Source organism: Pteronotus mesoamericanus, unplaced genomic scaffold (assembly GCF_021234165.1).
Source record: "Pteronotus mesoamericanus isolate MK-2021 breed Mesoamerican mustached bat unplaced genomic scaffold, CSHL_Meso_final contig_50, whole genome shotgun sequence".
Lineage (NCBI taxonomy): Eukaryota > Metazoa > Chordata > Mammalia > Chiroptera > Mormoopidae > Pteronotus > Pteronotus mesoamericanus.
Window position 1 is genome coordinate 43,269,599 of NW_026555186.1, and position 20,161 is coordinate 43,289,759.

Here is a 20,161-nt window from a genome sequence, read left to right on the forward strand (position 1 = left end):
TTTCTTTTGATTTTTATAGTGCTTAATCCAAATACTGTTTTACATAATCACTTTGATTAGTTATTTTATTCCCCATCCCCCTGAGGTGTGGTTATAGTTAAATTCCATTCTGGGTTCCTCCCACATCCTAGTTGATTTAATTCATTCATTCATTCATTCATTGCTAAAATATTGCCATGGTTACAAGAAGATTTACTCAGAGAAATGTGACTTCCTCATTTTACCCTATTTCCATCCCCTATTCCTGTCACTTGTTCTTATCTATATTATGTTGTTAATCTCATTAGTTTCTGGAGTTTACTTCTGATACATCTTTTTGAACAAATGAGCAGATAATTCATAATTTTTTAGACTTCCTTCTTTCTTACATGAAACATTCCATATTGTCAATACTCTTTTGCACTCTACCTTTTCACTTAATTATATATCATTGTAACTCTTTCCATATCAATTCCTAGAGATTTTCCTTATTCTTTATTTTACAGCTTCATAGTACTTCATCATGTGGATGTACCATGGTTTATTTAGTCACCTCTCCTATTGATGCGTAGTTTATAATTACAAACAATGCCGTAATAAATAATTGTGTGCCTATGCATTTACTATTGTTGGTAGGGCACACCTAGGATGAAAAGTTTCTTCTGATGTCTGGTTCAGTTCTGTTTTACATGAAATGATGTTATGTAATGGAATTAAAAGTACTCTAAAATCTTTAAAAAGTTATAGACATATAGCAAAATAGAACTATGTTACTAGCATCATTTTCTTTTTCTGATCTAACTTCATTTGAGACAAGTGGTTCAATTCAATAAACATTTGTCCTCAGTTACTAAATCAGATGGTCTTAATTTTCAAAATTTCCCCCATGTGTTTAAATTCTATATTCTAATCACACATTCATTCATTAAGAATGTTCTGATATTTATTAGTTTTTACTTAAAAACTAAATCCATTATTTGTGCAGTTACTAGTCTAAAAACACTATTATATTATTTTCTGTATTTTATTCTTATAGAGACAATAGATAAAAATTCCAAACTTTAGTCCTAATTTGGTCTCTTCCACTCTCCATATATGGACATCATAGGATTGGAGGAAATAAACAAGATTATGTAACCCCAGGAACACCCTCCCCGTTCTCTGACAGTGAGTTACAGAGTTAGAGACTCTCCCTTCTCATGGGAGGAGTTACACCAAATTCAGCTTCCTTTGGGGATAAGGAGCCCTCACTTCTCCGCATCCTGAATAGCTGGTATTTTGAAATGTGCAAATGATTCTACACAGTTTGTTTAGGGTCCGTCTCTGGTCCTGCCTTAACCTGGGTTCAAGGAATCCTTAAATTAGCCCAGGCTAATTCATCCAGAGATTTTCTTGGGATTTGGAATCCAAGAACTAAGGAGTATTTGCTTTGTCTTTTCCTTCGTAATGGCCTAAAATACCTATTTAATTCACCGCGAGACTACTGTCAGGTCCAACAAAGCTTCAGAAAATTACTTGCTGGGAATCTCCAAAGTCCTGATTTCTGCAATTTTAGCTGATTCAACTGAGCAAATCAATTCGGGAAGGAAAAAAAAAAAATGTCAGGCCTCCCAAAAGGTGACTTCTGATAAGGCTTCAAATATGAGTCTCACCTACTTAACTGGTTGTGTCACTAATTACATATAATGCAGAGTCTAGTTTGTCAGCAGTGTTGCTGGGACCTCGTTGTCTGAGCTGAGACCAGTTCAAAGTGTTTTTGAACTTGCGCCACAACCTCTTCCTGTGTGGTCACAGGACTCAGATGATGTTTCACACCACATCACTGAACCCAGCCTTCTAAAAATTATACTAGAGATAAATTTTTCAAACTTAAGCAACCATACAAAACAGTTTTGTCAGAAACACGCAGAATAAGTTTCCAAGCGATGTTGTTCTTATAGCCTTACCTCCTCGATCTCGGGCAGCTAAACTTTGACCCCTTCTTAATGTAATGTCCAGTTGGTACATCCCGGGATCAGCCAAAGGGGTATCTGCATTACTGGTTCCAGAAGTATTTATTTTCTGGAAAACAAGAAATATATAAAATATTAAGTTTATTATCTTTCTTCTATTTCCTCCAAGGTGGGGGGCATATATAGTTTAACTCAAACTATAAGAATTAGTCAATAAAATAAACCAACTTGTGAATTCATACAACATCATAATCACCCAATTCTCTGAAGGTTTGACATTAATTAAATTCTTTAAACTCAATAAAAACATGGCAGTAAACAGGGATTCTTGTTTGAACTCAAATTAGAAATAACAAATGGAATATGAAAAACATTATCCATGGAAAACCCCACATAATTCAACTAAGAAAGACTAATATAGGAATAGTTTCTGAAGTAAAAATGCAATCAATGATGAATGGAAAATAAAGATATCAAGAGCTGGTTTCCACATAACTGAGCTGAAAATTAAAATGATTTATTAAGGTGACTTTGTTGAATCCTTTATCTATGCAAAAGGGCTCAAACTGGTGAATTATACCCTTTTATCTCGGTTCTGACATAAAATATGCCGTAATTACACAGAAATAAATTCACACAGCATTTTGACAGTATTTGCAAGTAAATAATATAAGTATAAAGGCAATATATAATGCCACTTTCTATGGAATAAAAGTGTACAAGCTATTTCTAGAAATATCTTTGCAAGGCTACCTCTATAGAATATCTTTAGGAACAATATTCTCTGTTTATTTAATAGGCATTGAGTTACAAACCCACTTGAAGAGGAATAACTATATTAAAATAACACAATAGAAACATACAGTAAAAATTGTACCGGTCATAGTTTTTACTTTCTGCCACTTTGATACAGCAGGAAAATTTACTTTTTTCACATATTTGAGATGATTTTAAATAATTATAATTTTTTTCCAATTTAAAAATCAATGGTCTTTTGTTTTGAAATAGTATGCACAAATAAGGTAAAATATTAGACAGCAGTCTGACTGTTTTAGTTCCAAAGTTTACATGAAATACAACCATAAAGCATCATTTTGTTGGAGGTTTCAAGACCAAGGTAAGAATTTTTCCTATAGGAGCAATTATTATTTAAAATAAGAAACAGTACAACTTTGATTGATAACCCAAACTCATCACTTCTCCTCTGGTAACAGTAAAAAAGAATTCTCTTCTTCTCATGATATGCCTGTTTCTGTGAATGATAGCATCTTCCTCCCGTTGCGCAGGCTGGGAATTGATGTACCAGCTTTGACTTTTTCATTTCCCTTTCTACCACATTCAAATAGTTACCAAATTCCATCCACTCTATTTCCATGTTACATCCCCAGTTGTCTTTGTCTTTTATTTCTCATTGCTGCAAATTTGGATTAGGCCTTCAAACAACAGTGAGAGCAAAAGAAACAACGATTGCCTTGCTCTTCCCCCAAACATTTAATTGCCCCACCTCCTTGGGGTTACCAAGGGTAACAATTTAGGACATCTCCTTCCACACTTTTGTTTGTGTTCTTATACAAACAAATACACATACATTTAGGTTTATTTTTTGTATGTGAGGTTGAGTTCTCAGTTTTTATTTATTGTTAACAAAGATAGCATTACATTTTGTCTATTATTTCATAATTTATTTAACTTCAATCATGGGCACTTTTCTAACAACACATAGATCTATCTAGTTGCCTTTTATGCACATCATTTTCCACAGTATGGGAATATTACAATTTCTTTAATTATCTCCTCACTGATGAATATATGATTTTGTTTCAGTATTTGCCACTACAGGAATTTTTATTTCTTTTAGGACATCTAAATTTTTTCCAAAGGTTTAAATAGTTCATGCTCCTATCAAAAGTTACAAGAGTGCCTATTTCCCATATGGTAGACAACATAAGATGTTACTAATTTACTAGTTTGGTGGGCAAAATATATCATCTCCTTTCATATACATTTCCTGAACTATGGTAAGTTGTCTTGAAACTAGTGTAAAGAGCAAAAGAGTAACAGCTGTTCACTGGGCCACACAGAAGACGCATGGTGGAAAGAGAAGATGCCAACCAAGGTCTTCTAACCCACTTTTCAAAGAACCATTTGTAAGCAGATCTAATTAATGGGCAAAATTTAAAGTCAAATCCAACAAACATTTGTTAAGTACCAAGTATGTTCCAAGCCTTTCATTAGGTTCTTTTATACACATTGTTTCAAAATAAGCAAATCCATTAATAAACATAAAATGTAGGTAGATTTACTTCTTTCCCCCAAAAATGGGATAAAATATATAGGAAGAGAGAAGTTCTTTTAGTGTTCTGATAGGTATCTTAAAAGTAGAAAAGTCTGAATGTTCAGATGTCTATATTTTTTATAGCTTTCATTGTTCTGTTCAGTACTTCTTAAAGTTTTGAGTGAATAATTCATACAGTACCTGCTTTAATTTTATTACATTTATGGGGCAACATTGGTTAATAAAATTATATAGGATTCAAGTGTACAACTCTATAGTACATCAACTGTATATTGCACTGTGTGTCCACCACCTAGGTCAAGCTCCTTCCACCACCATATATTTGACCCCCTTTATTGTGTTCTACCTCCACTCTTTAAGAGCAAGTTAAGAAATTTTCAAAGGTAATTTTAACTACAGTAGATTTTTCACTTTTGCTGTTTTAGAATTTAACACCTTGTGAAGAAATAACTGCACTGCACTTACACTGGCTTTCTAAAGCCTGAATAATACTCCATTTTCTGTGTGAATATATATGTGGGTACCACATTTTATTTGTCCATTCATCTGATAACAGCCACTTAGGTTGTTTCCATATTTTGGCTGTTGTGCATAAATAATACTGTAATGAACAGCAATGCAGACATCTCTCCAAGGTACTGATTTCATTTCCTCTGGATGCATGAGGTGTGTCCAGAAGATATTCAGCCATGTACTATGGAAAATAGAGCCATTTATTGAAGAAGCTACAAGAAACATGGTACATAGGACAATGACACCTCAGTCCTCTTCAAAGTAGGCACCTTGGGACCTCACACAGTTCTTCCAATTGCCATCATCTGCCCCATCGTATTTTCCTGAATCTCATCAATGATCTGAAATCTCTTGCCTTTCAAAGATGATTCTAGTTAAAGCCAGAATCCTGGATGATGATTCTCGTTGAAGTCAGGGAGGGCATCAAATCTGAGCTGTAGGAGGGCCTGGGTGATTTGACGTTTCACCAAAAAGTTCTGCACAAGACATGATGCATGAGCGGGCAAACTGTCATGATGAAGCTGCCAATCCCCAGTTGCCCATAGTTGCAGCCTTCTGAATTATCTGAATAGTTTCCATGGAGGAATGTTCACACTTCATGCAAAAGTTAATGCAGATTCATTCCTCGATTCATTCAGTCATTTCGAATGTGATGGCCACACACAGTACACATGCTCGCTCAATGGCATCCATCTACCACCCCCACTGACTAGTACAGTGAAGTCATCATTGTTCACACATGCACATTCCAGTCTACTCTCCTTGGCTGCCAGGTTACATCGACATCACACAAACCATTCTCATATTAACAATGGTTGGACTTTTTCTAGACAGACCTCTCGTTCTCCATGTCTTCCTATCTACTATTCAAGGATCTTTTCATTAGTACTTTATATCTTTTTCTGTCCATTATCACATTCTATCACAAATGTCATATTTGCCATTTTAGATTGCAAACTCTTAAAGTCAGTGACTAGGGTGTTTAGGGATCAGCTAAACATAAACTGTGATAGAGGCTATGAGGATGGAAATATATCTTTAAGGACACATGATGTAGTGGAGTAGACACATACATGGGGATCTGTAACAAATTTGGCTGCTCCATGGGCAGTTTGTTCTCTTTTTTTCTGTGCCCAAGTGTGGCATCTAATGTGGTTTAGCACCTTCTTTCATGAGGAACCAAAGTATAACCTTAGAATCTTTCTCAACACAGTGCTTTAGGCTGCCATTACCAATTGATCAAAATTGGCACTAAAAATGAAACTCTGTCCACTCAAAAGCTATAAAGACAGACTGTGCTACAACCAAGTTAAGTCCATAGGAGAGCAGGAAAGACCAACAGCTGTGGAAGAAGATTCTGAGGAGGCATCACAGAGATGACAACAAAGCAGGGTGTGAATATAGGAACACTGATGAGAATGGGAATAGTAGCATGAGCCCAATGGTGAGTAGTCCCCAGAGGGTGCACCAGCCGCATGTCTGAGCGCTGCGGTGGCAAAGATGACTGCTGCGCCTTCCGCCAGGCTGAAGGGGGTTCCACCTATGGGCAACAGGAAACCATCACAGGTGTTGAAGAGAGAAGCAATACAACCAGGCCTCATTTAACAAACATTTATTGCCTGTCTTTCATCTCTCCTGTTCTAGGCTAAGTGCTTAGATTACAGAGATGAACAACACTGGGCCTTTTCTCTCTGTAGGATGGAAGAGAATAGAGAAATTCTGTGGATATAGAAGTTATTTAAAAGGTTTTATAACAGTGAAGTTTGAGTCATAAGGCCTCATCTGGTCAGTGGTAATGGAAATAAAAGATGAATTTGAGAGATATTGAGGAGACTCAATCAGCTGAATCTGTCAACTGACAAGATATGGAAGATGTGGGAAATGGATGGATGAGTCACTCAGAAGTGTGAGCAGAGCTCCTGGGAGAACGGAACTATCAGCGGTAGAACGCAGAAGTGCGTGGAGAAGCCAGTTCCAAGCCACCGCTGTGTCCAGTTCCAAGGATTCTCTCAACTCTATAAAAGAACGAGGTATAGAATTTAAATAGACCCAGAGCAACATCTCTCTTCAGGAGCAATGAAATGGTTCCAAGAAGAAAACCGGCAGGCCAATTATGTAAGGATAATAGAAATATAACTTCTTATTATAAAATAGCTTTTTATAAATGTTTATTTAGTTACCAAATGCAAGGATATATTAGGAAAGATATATCTGAAATGCTAGACACACATATAGCTCTAATACAAACTTTATCATTTTAAATCTTTTATTTTTTTCAAATTTAACATTTATTTAGTGACTATTATTAGAACTTCAAATACACCTCTCCTTTCCCTAAACTGTCATGCTCCACACTTAGATGTGTGTTGCTATTTTCTTAACCACATTATTGCAGTATGATTGATATGTAAAAAGCTGTGTATATAAATCAATGAGTTTGGGGATAAGTATATACCTGGGAAGCCATCACTACCATCAAGACCACAGACATATCCAGCACTTCCCAAGGTTTCTTCCTGCCATCTTTATTATTGTTGTTTTTATCATTTTTGTGTGTGGTAAGAACACCTGGCATGAGATTTACCCTCTCAGAAAATTTTAAGTATACAATACGGCATTGTTAGCTATTGGCACAATGCTGTATAGTAGATCTCTAGAAGCTACTCACCCTGCATAACTGAAACTTTGCACCCTTTGACCACCCCATCTTCTCCTTCCCCCAGACTCTGCCAATCACCATTTTACTCCCTGCTTCTACGAGTTTAACAATTTTAGATTCCACATATAAGTGAGATCATACAATATTTGTCTTACTGTTTCTGGTTTATTTCCTTTAGCCTGATGTTTTCCAAGTTCATACGTGTTGCTACAAATGATAGATTATCCTTCTTTTTTTAAGGCTGCATAACATTCCATTGTATGCATGCACCAAATTTTCTTTATCCGTTCATCCATCAATGGACATTTAGGTTGCTTCCATATCTTGGCTATTGTGAATAATGGTGCAATGAACATGGGAATGCAGGTGTCAAGATCCTGATGGAAATTCCTTTGCATAAATACCCAGAAGTGGAATTGCTGGATTATATGGAACCACAGAAGACTTTGAATAGCCACAGCAATCTTTAGAAAGAATAACAATGCTGGAGGCTTCACACTTCCTAATTTCAAACTATACTACAAAGTTATAATGATCAAAACAGTTATGATATTGGCATAAAAACAGATACATAGACCAAAGGAACAGAATAAAGAGCCCAGAAACAAACCTACACATAAAGGGTCAACTGATCTTCTATGAGGACACCACCAATACAAAGTGGGGAAAGAAGAGCCTCTTTAACAAACAATGCCAGTAAAACCGAATATCCCCATGCAAAGGGATGCAATTAAACACTTATCTTACACCATATGCAAAAATCAACTCCACGTGGATTAAAGAGACTTAAACACAAGACCTGAGGTCATAAAATGTGTAGAAGAAAACAGAGGAAAACTCCTTGACATTGACCTTGGTAATGAGTTTTTGGATATGACATCAAAACTATAAGTAACAAAAGCAGAAATATAGAAGTGTGTCTACAGCAAATTAAAAAGCTTCTGCACAGTAAAGAAAATAATCAACAAAATAAAAAAAACAACCTATGAAACAGGAGAAAATATTTGTAAACCATACACATAATGAGGGGTTAATATCCAAAGTACATAAGGAACTCATACAATTCAACAGTAAAAAGAACAAACAGTTTAAAATATGGGCAAAGGACCTCAATACACATTTTTGCAAAGAAGACATGCATATATACAAATGGCCAACAGGTACGTAAAAAGGTGCAAAACATCACTTGTCATCAAGGAAATGCCAATCAAAACCACAATGAGATATTAGCTCATGCCTGTCAGGATAGATATTATTTTAAAAAAAAGACAAGTACTAGTGAGAATATGGAAAAGAGGGAATCCTTATACATCTTTGGTGGAAATGTAAAAGAAATGATAAGCCCAAAATTTTAAATTCAGAGTTCCAGGCATGGTTAGAGGATTAAGGAGGTTTCTATGACCACACTCAGAGCTTTGGGGCTGTTGAAGCCAAAAAGCAGATGTAATGTTTGAAGTTGTAAATGATAATGTAAGTGGAATACACAGCCTTATTAGGTCACCTATGGTAAAGTCAGAAAAAAAACTGTGGAAGAGACAGAGTCTAAGAATTTGAAAGGAAGCATTTGGAAGGATTATGACTACAACACCCACATCATCTACTCCACTAAGCCACCATTTTTGCAGAAGCTTTTCCTCTACTGTTCCTGGCTTGCTTCAACTCTGACAGTTCGATGTGTGGTAATGTCACATGTCCTCATGCCTAACCCTTCTTTCCCTCATTTTATATGGACTAGTAGTTCTCAACCTTGAGGGCCTTGGCTAGGCACCCAGGAACTCTTGGGGAGGGGGACCCAGGTATTAGTAATTTTTCTTAGAAGTCCTAAGGTATTTGCAATACAGAGCCTGCCTTGACCCCTGGTGCCAATTTTAAAAGCAAGTCGTTGAGAAGGCTTATCCACAAAGAATCTCCTGACTTTTCTTATTTATGCCATGAACCACTTGGGGAATATGTGTGGGAATCAATGAAGGTCCTTGTGACTTTGAGCTCTGATGCTTAGGAGGCCTTTTCACCCAAATGAAGAAAGCTTCCAGCAGAAGACATATGGTGCTGATGAAGTCAAGGTTGAGAGGGCCACCTGGCCTTTCTGAGATTTTCATTGTAGGCAAAAAATGAGATTCCTCTGTTGACTGAGGTGGTCGATCCTTGTCATCGATAGGAAATAGAGTTAGTGTAACATTGTTTAGGGAGGGGAAGCGGGTCTGCACTACAGGAGATTTCCCTGCGTGCTCTGGTATTGCCATGTCCAAGGGACTAGACATTGGTTAAGCTATTCCATATGTGTTCCATATACTCAGCCCATGCTCAGTGCAGATTTAACCTTATCTATCAATAAAATCTACTTAAAATTTCATGAAAGTTTTTACATTTTCAGCTTTTAAAGTTAAACAACCTTGTCAAGGATATCAAGACGTATCGTTGAGGATTTTTACTTAGCCATTGCTAGTTTCTACTTAGTCATCTCTCCTAATATCAATGACACTGAAAATATTAGCACAGTGAAATCTCCATCAATTGGAAGTCAAAAGTTGTCAAAACTTAATTTTCAAAAACAGAACCCAGAAGCCACTGAGATACTCAAAGCTCAATGAAGAACAGGGATCCACTTACCAAGGGAACATCATGGCTATTTAGAGGTCAGCAGAATAAATGCCTTTCAAAACAGAAATCACACAGAATGGAGAAAATCCATGGCAACCAATGAGTCTACCTGACTAGGTTATGTGAGTCATAGTGCCTGATTAATCTACAGCCCCACCTGAAAGAACAGCTTATGCTTGACTCTACATAAACTTAATTTTCTGCCCCTTGTTCATATAGATTAGACTGGAGCTGGGTATCTGAAACTAGACAATGAGTAGGTTGGTCAGTGATAGTTTGTGGGGTTTTTTTTTCTTTTCCTAGCAAAAGTATTATTAGGCAAAAGTTTAGAGGAAATAAAAAGTTAAACAAGGCTGCGAAAGCCAAAGGGTTAAACAGAGAAAATGGAGAGGCCAGAATGACCCATGTATAACCCTGAATCAGGAAACGGGTGCTGTAATTAGGCAGAAGTAAGGGGTGGAAAAACATATAAAGTAGAGAGCAGTGATTTTGTAGCCCACTGACTTTGTAGACAGACTAACTGAAGCAGGGTATGACAATGGCTGGCAGGAGAATGAGGATCTACGAACTCCCACTCTCAAAGGCCTAGAGCAGTTCTGGGCCACAAGGGTGTGCCATCTGCTCCAGGCTGTGGGCTCTGGATCTCTATGTGATCCCCCAACACCTTCTTACTTCCCCTGACCTTGTATGAGACAGTTGGAGGGGGTTCTTGACTCTCACAATAGAACAGAGGGAGAAACGAAAAGAGCAACAAGAATGAGCAAAAGAAGGACAGAAGCAAGAAAGCAGCCAGGTAACTCAGTAAATTCATAAGCCATCAGTAGACAGTGATATGGGAGAAATCCACACAGAGAGGCTGCAGACAGACATTGCCCTATGCCTTCCACGTTCTCCTCTAGGATACTATGCAGTGATCATTGATGTTGACATACAGATGCCTCTGTCATACTAGCTCATCACCCAGAGGTCAAAGAAGGTCAATGCTCTGCAGTTACTAAGTAAGGAAACCTTTGTGTGTTTATGAATATTTTCAACAAGGGCTGTGAAAAAGGCTTATGGTTGGGGTACCCATGTAATATATAATCCAAGATGGTATACTTAGGAGAGTGAAAGGAGTGTATTTCATGGCATAAACAAAATGGTCTCAGATAAACTGGGATGCATGGGTATAGTATTTAACAAGTTAGCCTTCAGTTCACCAGAAAGACAAACTAAGCAGAAAAGACTGATCCTCTGGTCATATCAAGCTTTACGATAGTTTGGGAACCAAACTACAGTCCTGGGTTTAATCCTGGGATTTTGATGTTGCAATAGCCCAAACAAAACAAAATGAGCCTATAAATTCTCAAGCCCACTAAATGGCAATATTTAACTGCTCCTGGAAAAAGGATGAATTTCAGTACAAGCAGAGCATCCTTTCTGGGACTCCCACACATGATTACTCACTCTGGGCTTGTCCACTAAATTGACTGTTCTGTGCAGTTTTATTACCACTGGTAACCTTTCCACCTACACGTATAGGTCAAATAACCCATGCCGAAGGAAAACGAATGAAATTCTCTTTTCTCCATCCTGATATACATAGGCTGCTCATTTCTAGAATTAGACCCTGCAACCAGCATTTGTGTTATGAAAGGCAAATTCTGATGAGAAAGGGCAGGCATGATACCAACTATTTAACTTCAGCCAAAATATACTTATTCCTTCTGCACCTTTGTTTTCTAATCTTTAAAATGGGGTGATACCTTAAAAAGACTGTTTCAATTATGAGATAAAATATGCAAAACTGCTTTGTAAATGTAAGAAATTATTTAAATATAAGTAGGTATTTAGGGGGTGAGGAAAGCCATTATAATATAGAGGAAAGATTATAGAAGTCAAAACACAAAGACCTGTAAACAGGCCTAGTTGGACTACTAAATTGCTTTAAGGCAGAGGGAAAGTTTTTTGAGGTCTAAGGGCCTCATTTTCTTCTTCTTTAAAAAAAAAGACTTGTCAAAATTAAAAGAAATAATGTAATTTATTCTGTTTTATAGAGAGTCAAGTGATTTTCAAATGCAAAGTAGATTCTTCCTGCTTTTTGCAAATCATATGCAGAGTCTAACACAAATAACACCCCTTTTTAATGAGCTGGTCATCTATACTAATCTTATTACAAAATCATAAGTATGTAATTCTGTAACATAATACTGTCGTATTCAAGCCCACTTTATGACATTTTAGGTGAACTGTTCAAATTGCTGTCCATTTCATGCGAGACATTCACCTACCATACCAACCACTCTCAGTGCCGTTACTTCTGCCGGACCCTGTATTTTATGTACACTGTTGCTAGTGTTTGCCTTTGGTTAATCAGAGATTAGAAAGTACATCATAAAAACCACATGATCATCTCGATAGATGCAGAAAAAGCATTCGATAAGGTACAGCACCCATTCATGATCAAAACACTCAGAAAAATGGGAATAAATGGGGCATTCCTCAACGTAATAAAGGCCGTATATGAAAAACCTACAGCCAACATCATACTCAACGGGCAAAAACTGAAAGCTTTCCCACTAAGATCGGGAACACGACAAGGATGTCCGCTCTCGCCGCTTCTTTCCAACATCATATTGGACGTCCTAGCCACAGCGGTCAGACAAGAGAAAGAGATAAAAGGCATCCAAATAGGAAAGGAGGAAGTAAAGCTGTCATTGTTTGCAGATGACATAATAGTGTACATAGAAAACCCTGTAGACTCTACCAAAAAACTCCTCAACCTAATAAGTAAATTTGGCAAAACAGCAGGATACAAAGTCAACATTCAGAAATCAAAGGCATTTTTGTACATCAGCAATGCAATAGAAGAATAAGAAATCAGAGAAAAAATACCATTCAATATAGCAAGAAGAAAAATAAAGTACCTAGGCATAAATTTAACCAAAGACGTAAAAGACCTGTATGCAGAAAACTATACAACATTGAAGAAAGAAATTAAGGAAGACACAAATAAATGGAAGCATATACTGTGCTCATGGATTAGAAGAATTAATATCATCAAAATGTCCATACTACCCAAAGCAATTTATAGATTCAACGCAATCCCTATTAAGGTACCAATGACGTATTTCACAGAAATAGAACAGACATTTCAAAAATTTATATGGAATCATAAACGACCCCGAATAGCCGCAGCAATTTTGAGAAAGAAAAACAAAGTAGGATGGATCACAATACCGGACATCAAACTCTACTACAAAGCCACTATACTCAAAACAATCTGGTACTGGCACAAGAACAGACCCATACACCAATGGAATAGAATAGAAAGCCCAGAAATAAGCCCAGGTCTCTATGGGCATCTAATATTTGACAAAGGGGGCAGAAGCATAAAATGGAGCCATAATAGCCTCTTCAACAAATGGTGTTGGGAGAGCTGGACGGCTACATGCAAAAAATTGAAATTGGATCATCAGTTGACACCATACACAAAAATAAACTCAAGATGGATAAAAGGCTTAAATATAAGTCACAACACCTTAAAAGTCCTAGAGGAGAACATTGGCAGGAAACTCTCAGATATCCCACACAGCAATTTTTTCACTGATATGTCTCCTAAAGCAAGGGACATAAAGGAAAGAATAAACAAGTGGGACCTCATCAAAATAAGAAGCTTCTGCATGGCTAAAGAAAACATCAGCAAAATGAAAAGGGAGCCAACCCTATGGGAAAATATATTCGCTAATGATACATCAGATAGAGGTTTGATCTCCAAGATATATAAAGAACTCACTCGACTCCACTCCAAGAAAACAAACGATCCAATCAAAAAGTGGGCAAAGGACCTGGGCAGATGCTTTTCCAAGGAGGAGATACAGAGGGCCCAGAGGCATTTGAAAGGATGCTCAGCATCACTAGCCATCAGAGAAATGCAGATCAAAACCACCATGAGGTACCACCTCACACCGGTCAGAATGGCCATCATAAACAGATCCACAAACAACAGGTGCTGGCGAGGCTGTGGAGAAAAGGGAACCCTAGTACACTGTTGGTGGGAATGCAGACTGGTGCAGCCATTGTGGAAAGCAGTGTGGAATTGCCTCAAAAAGCTGAAAATGGAACTGCCTTTTGATCCAGTGATCCCTGCTGGGAGTATACCCTGAGAACACCAAAACGCCCATTCAAAAGAACCTATGCACCCCAATGTTCATAGCAGCACAATTTACAATAGCCAAGTGTTGGAAGCAACCTAAATGCCCATCAGTAGATGATTGGATCAAAAAATTATGGTACATATACACAATGGAATACTACGCAGCGGAAAGAAAAAAAAAAACTACTGAACTTCACGACAGCATGGATGAAACTGGAGAGCATTATGCTAAGCGAAATAAGCCAGGGGGCGAAAGACAAATACCATATGATCTCACCTATAAGTGGAACCTAATCAACAATACAAAGATGAAAGGAAAATAAGACCAGCAACACTGAAAGGAAAAGAAATCAACAGAGACAAAGGGAAGGAGGGAGCGGGGGCAGGGGAAGGGAAGGGAAGGGGAAAGTCAAGGAACATATAGCAAGGACTCATGGACAAAACCAAAGGGGAAGAGCTGAGGGAGGGAAGGAGGGAGGGGGCAAGGGAAAGTGGTGGGGGGTAGGCAGAGACAAATGGATTTGAAAAAATAAATTAAAATAAAATTTTAAAAAATACTAAGTAGAGATCATAAAATATAAGTGTTCTCTTCTAAATTTGATCAGGAGCAAAATACAACACGTGTGTATTTTAAATGCAAACATAATACTTTTTGGACCCCATTTTCAAATTCTATCAAAAATTATTGTCAAGGTAAAATATGTCAGTATCAGTATCATTTTTTAATTATGAAATTATATATATATATCTAGAAATTCGCTGAAGGACAGACTAGATAGATACTCACATATATTGTTACTTTGTTTTCTTTTCTTTTTTTTTTTTACAAATCACTGTTAATAGAAGAGAATCAAGTACTTATATGTGTGGATTTTATGAATAATAAAGGTCATACTGCAAATTAATATAAAGTATAAAAAAAAAAAGAAAGTACATCATGCTTGGCTTGTCTTCTGCTTTCAGTACTATTGTAACTCTTGCTAACTGTTATCCTTACTATTTTTACCACAACAATCTTTGTTAGACCTGAGAGCATGACAAATTTTGTTTGCATTAACTCTTCTCAAATTTCATCTTTCAGTGAGTGCCCAAGCATCTCTTTCCCCCTATACCTTGCTGCCAAAAAAAGAAAGAAAAAATCCTCTGAGAAGAAAAGACTCGTCAGATCAAGGTTTAATATACTATCTTTGCAAACCCTGGTAGAAAAATTTAAGAGTTTTGGTAACAAAATAAATAACATAGTTTTAGATTATAACTCAAAGTATAAAATAAATACAATTCCATACTGATATAAATACATACATACATACATACATACATACATACATACAATGTGGGGGGCATGGAATAGACAAGTCTATGGAGCAGAAGAATTCAAAATAGCTCCTCAAGGAGGCTGAGCATAACTTCCTGCCTTTTAAGTGGAGGATGTACACAGTGACTTCCTTCCAAAGCGACAGCATGGAGAAGCCTGGCACAAATACTACCTTAACCAGGTGATCAAGGTTGAAATCAATACTGATAAGCCATCTTGATAGTATGTTCACCCGACAGTTCGTGATGAGCAAGGCACTTTATCTCTGAGGCCTTCCTTCCAAAACACATAACCTCTGCTTAACCATGAGAAAAACATCAGAAAAACCCAAACTGAAGGACACTCTAAAACATCTGACCAGTACTACCAAAACCGTCAAGGTCATCAAAAACAATGAAAGTATAAAAAACCCTCACAGCGTGAGGAGCCTAAGGAGACGTGAAGACTAAATAAAATGTGGTGCCCTGGACTGGGTCCTGGAACAACAAAGAAGACCTTAGGTAGAAACTAAAGATCTGAATACAGTAGAGATTTAGTTAATATTAATCTATTTAATATTGGTTCATTAATTGTGACAAATGTACCGTACTTATATAAGATGTTTAATAGAGCAAGTTGGGTACGGGGTATGTGGAAATTCTCTGTTCTATCTTCGTAACTTTTCTGTAAATCTAAAAATACTCAAATAAAAAGTTTAATTTTCAAAAGTTTCTGTATAGCTCATTCTTTTGAGTAAATAACCTAGTGCTTGGTAGGGCACAACTACTCTAATTTGGTCTTTGCTTAGTCAGTATAAGGATGAACTTCACAGAAGGCATGTTAAATAAATTAACTTAATCCATCTCATCATCCCCTTTGCTGTCCATTTAACAGATGAGAAAACTGAGAGTGATATATTTAAGGGATACAGTTACACATTAATTATGTTTCATAAAAATAATTTGCTACTACTGCTGTAGTAAACATTTTTACTGCAGGTAACTGAGAAGGATTATGGCAGTAATTATGCATGAAACTATAAGTCATAAGATTTCAGTGTTACTTCCTACTCACCCATAAAATTAACTTTATCATCTCAGGCAAATAACTTACCCTTTTTGACTCTCAATTCTACATTTGTAGAAAGAAGGGAAAGATCTATATTACTAATAAATGTGCTTTTTAAAAAAGAGATTCTATTCATATCATATTTTTTTCTTTAAATTTTGGCTCCATCCCTCAGCTTAGGTTCTCGCCTTCAAAAAAAATGAAGATAAAAATGGTACCCACCTGATAGAATTGTTTGAAGATTAAGTAAAATAATACATCTAAAACACTTAGTATCCTATGTTAAACATGTAATATTTCGGCCCTGCCTTGCTACTCCTAAAATGACAGTCTAATTGTAGATAAGAATATAAACTAGATAGTGTGAAAGTTAGTATCTAGTTGAGAATTTAAGACACATTCACAAAGGAAGTGCTTTGAAGGAGAAAAGTCTGAGCAGCTGTAGGAAGACACTTGTCAGGGATAAATATTGAGAGTTTTGTCTTTTCAGAGATCCTCAGAACCCTTCACCCGGAAGTTGAAATGCTCTCCCCTGAGTGAGGCTTTGTGAGGAAGTGTGTCATTCACAATAATTCTTAACTTACAGTGGGTGAAAGGACTGTGGACTGGAGCGTGACTAATAAAAAAGGCAAGAAATAAAAAAGTACATTTATATTTCTATTTGAGAGAAGCTTTACACTTGTTTGTGAGATGTAGAGTTCTAAGATGTCATACATATCACAGGAGGAGTGTTAGATGTACTTGCCCAATATACAAGTTTGTCACAGAGAAAGGTATTTTATAAGGATTTTCCATATATAAATGAAATCTGTGGGTTAATAAATGTTACAGCAGAATTTACTATGGATAAATTATAGATCCTGGAAATTATCAAGAGTTGACTGTAGTAGCTATGAAAACACAATAAAAATAAATGCTTGCCTTAAATTATTCAATTAATTGATACTCTTTGAGGTGTTCCAAACACCTTGCTAGAGCAAAGTTATCAGTAACTTAAGCTTTCTCAGTACAACTTGCAAAAAAGAGATTTTTTTTTAAACTGCCAAAATTTGAGTGCTACTATATGAGTAGATAATGTTAGGTGTCACTTCTAATTTTTTCATTCTCGTAGTTCAGCATTAAATTGATAATCTAAAATGGTCAAATATTTCTCCGTAGTGGGTATTTGGCATAGGGAAGCTTTGACTTATTACAGAAATAATAACTTGGCAATAATTATTTATTATTATTATTATTACTTGGCAAGCAAGTTGTGTGCTTTCATTCTGGGATGTTACTGAGCCCACTTACAGAAACCAATAACACCCTGGCCGGACAGTGGACAGTCCTGTCCGTGGGGCCTGGAATAAGGATGATAAAGATGATGACAAGTATTGATTGCCTTCCAAGCAGGTGTTTCTGTCTTTCCACTTCCTCATAGCCCTCTACTTCCTCTGGATAATCAGTGTGGCGGTGGGAAGCTGACCTGCTTCTTCCCCTAAAGGTAGAGAATATCACAAAGACTAGGCCGATTCAACCCCCTGATTCCAATGACTGGTGCAGGGTTGGGAATGTGACCTAAGCATTCCTCCAAAATGTTTGGACTTGGTTGAGAATGCTGGGACAGATAGGCTCAGTCACTCTTCCTGGAAGAGAATGAGGAGGCATGGAGCCAGCTGTGGGAGTGCTGGCAGCTCTCCTGGGTTCATGAGGGGAGTAAGACTGGGGTAAAGCTAACAACGGGGAAGGCTGGATGGAGAGACAGAAACACACGAGATTCTTGTGACTTGACTGAACCACTGAGTTAACCACTACATTTTCCAGTTATATGGATGAATAAATTCCCTTAATAATTTTAGTCAGTTTGAGTTGTTATTTGTAACCAAAAGCGTCCCAACCGATTAAACGGCTAACGTTGATAGAGCACAAACATTGTCTCATTTATTTTGCACAAAACCTAAGAAATAATTACTCTTATTATCCTAATAACAAAGATGTGGAAACTGAGGATTAGAGAAGATGAATAACTTGTTTCAGCTAGGAAGCAGGTGAAGTAGGATTCATATTGTTCTAATACCAAGAGCTCATGCTAACACTTTTCTTCCAGACTTTTTAAAAAAATCAGAATGCGAATTAGGCATTTGAAACTACATGACAATTTTAACTTCTCAGATCATAATTATATCATTTTTCTTTAGCTAAACGTTCACATCAAAAGGAAAATGTTGCTCATGGTTAAGGAAAAAGTACTTTAAATTTCTAATATCAAGGGTTTCTAAATCACAGAAAAATTTTACTTATTTCTTTTATTAAAGCTCTTTTACATATTCACACCTATAGCTGAATCTGTTCCATTTTTATTAGTTGAAAAGATAGAACTTTCTATTGGTGAGCTCACATCTTACTTTCTACAGAAGTTCAACTTGCAAAGGTCTGAAGACCTGAAATCTTACCTTGGGTTCCCAATCTCCCTGCCTCATCAACTGAGATATTAAATCAGTTGCTTTTTTGTTGGTTCAGTGCAGTTCTTTGATAAGTTCCCAGTTATTGATAATTGGCATGCCCACAAAGTTTCACAGCCAGTGGTCCATTTCCCAATGTCAGTCAGGAACAGTTTATACAACCAAATCAAATGGGTATTAGGCCTATTTACTGGGCCAAGAAGTGCATTAAGTTACTGTGAGTATCAGGTATGCACTGTACAAATGGTTTAAACATTTGGCAATTCAAATGGCTCCATAGGAAGCTTCAGAACTGAGCAGAAAACACAAGTAAATGATATAACAATACAAGAAAACAGTGGGAGATCCAGAAATTTGTTGTCCACTTGGTGTCATGGTTTTTAGATGGCGATAGGCAAACAAACAAACAAACAAAAAACAGTTAAAAAAATGACACAGCCTGATACACCACCTTCTTAAAGACAAACCGGAGCTTACACATATGAAGTCTGTCCAGAAAAAGTCCAGCCATTGTTAATATAACAAGAACAGTTTGCATGATATCGCTGTAACCTGGCAGCCAACGAGAGCGGACTGGAATGACAATTTCACTGTATTTGTCATTGTGGGCAGTAGGCTCCACTGAGTGCACATGTATACTGTGTGGCTGTCACATTCAAAATGACTGAGTCAGTAGAGCAACGAATCTGCATCAAATTTTTCATTAAGCTTGAACATTCCTCCACAGAAACTATTTGGATCATTCAGAAGGCTGCAGCTACGGGCAACTGGTGACTGGCAGCTTCATCACAATAACGCATCTGCTCATGCATCACATCTCATGCAGAGTTTTTTGATGAAACATCAAATCACCCAGGTGACTCAGTCCCCCCACAGCCCAGATTTGGCGCCCTGCAACTTTCTGGCTTTTCCCAAAACTGAAATCACCTTTGAAAGGGAAGAGATTGCAGACCATCAGTGAGATTCAGGAAAATAAGATGGGGCAGCTGATGGCGACTGGAACTGTGTGAGGTTCCAAGGTGCCTACTTTGAAGGAGACTGAGGTGTCATTGTCTTATGTACAATGTTTCTTGTATCTTCTTCAATAAATGTCTCTATTTTTCATATTACTTGGCTGGATACCTTCTGGACAGGACTTGTATAGTTGGGACTACCACATGTAGAATTCCCAACAATGTCTATGTAAGGGTGTCATTTCTTAAAACCATATGCACTGACTACAA

The 20,161-nt window shown here is 37.0% G+C and overlaps 1 protein-coding gene across 3 annotated transcripts in view; it reads right to left on the reverse strand.

The window, feature by feature from the left end:
* Positions 1–20,161, reverse strand: part of MCTP1 (multiple C2 and transmembrane domain containing 1) — a 457,836-nt gene that overhangs the window by 263,892 nt on the left and 173,783 nt on the right. For all 3 annotated transcript variants that reach the window (XM_054578606.1, XM_054578607.1, XM_054578605.1), the window contains exon 2: positions 1,926–2,040. In XM_054578606.1, the coding sequence (XP_054434581.1) occupies positions 1,926–2,040 (115 nt within the window). The remainder of the gene's footprint in view (positions 1–1,925; positions 2,041–20,161) is intronic.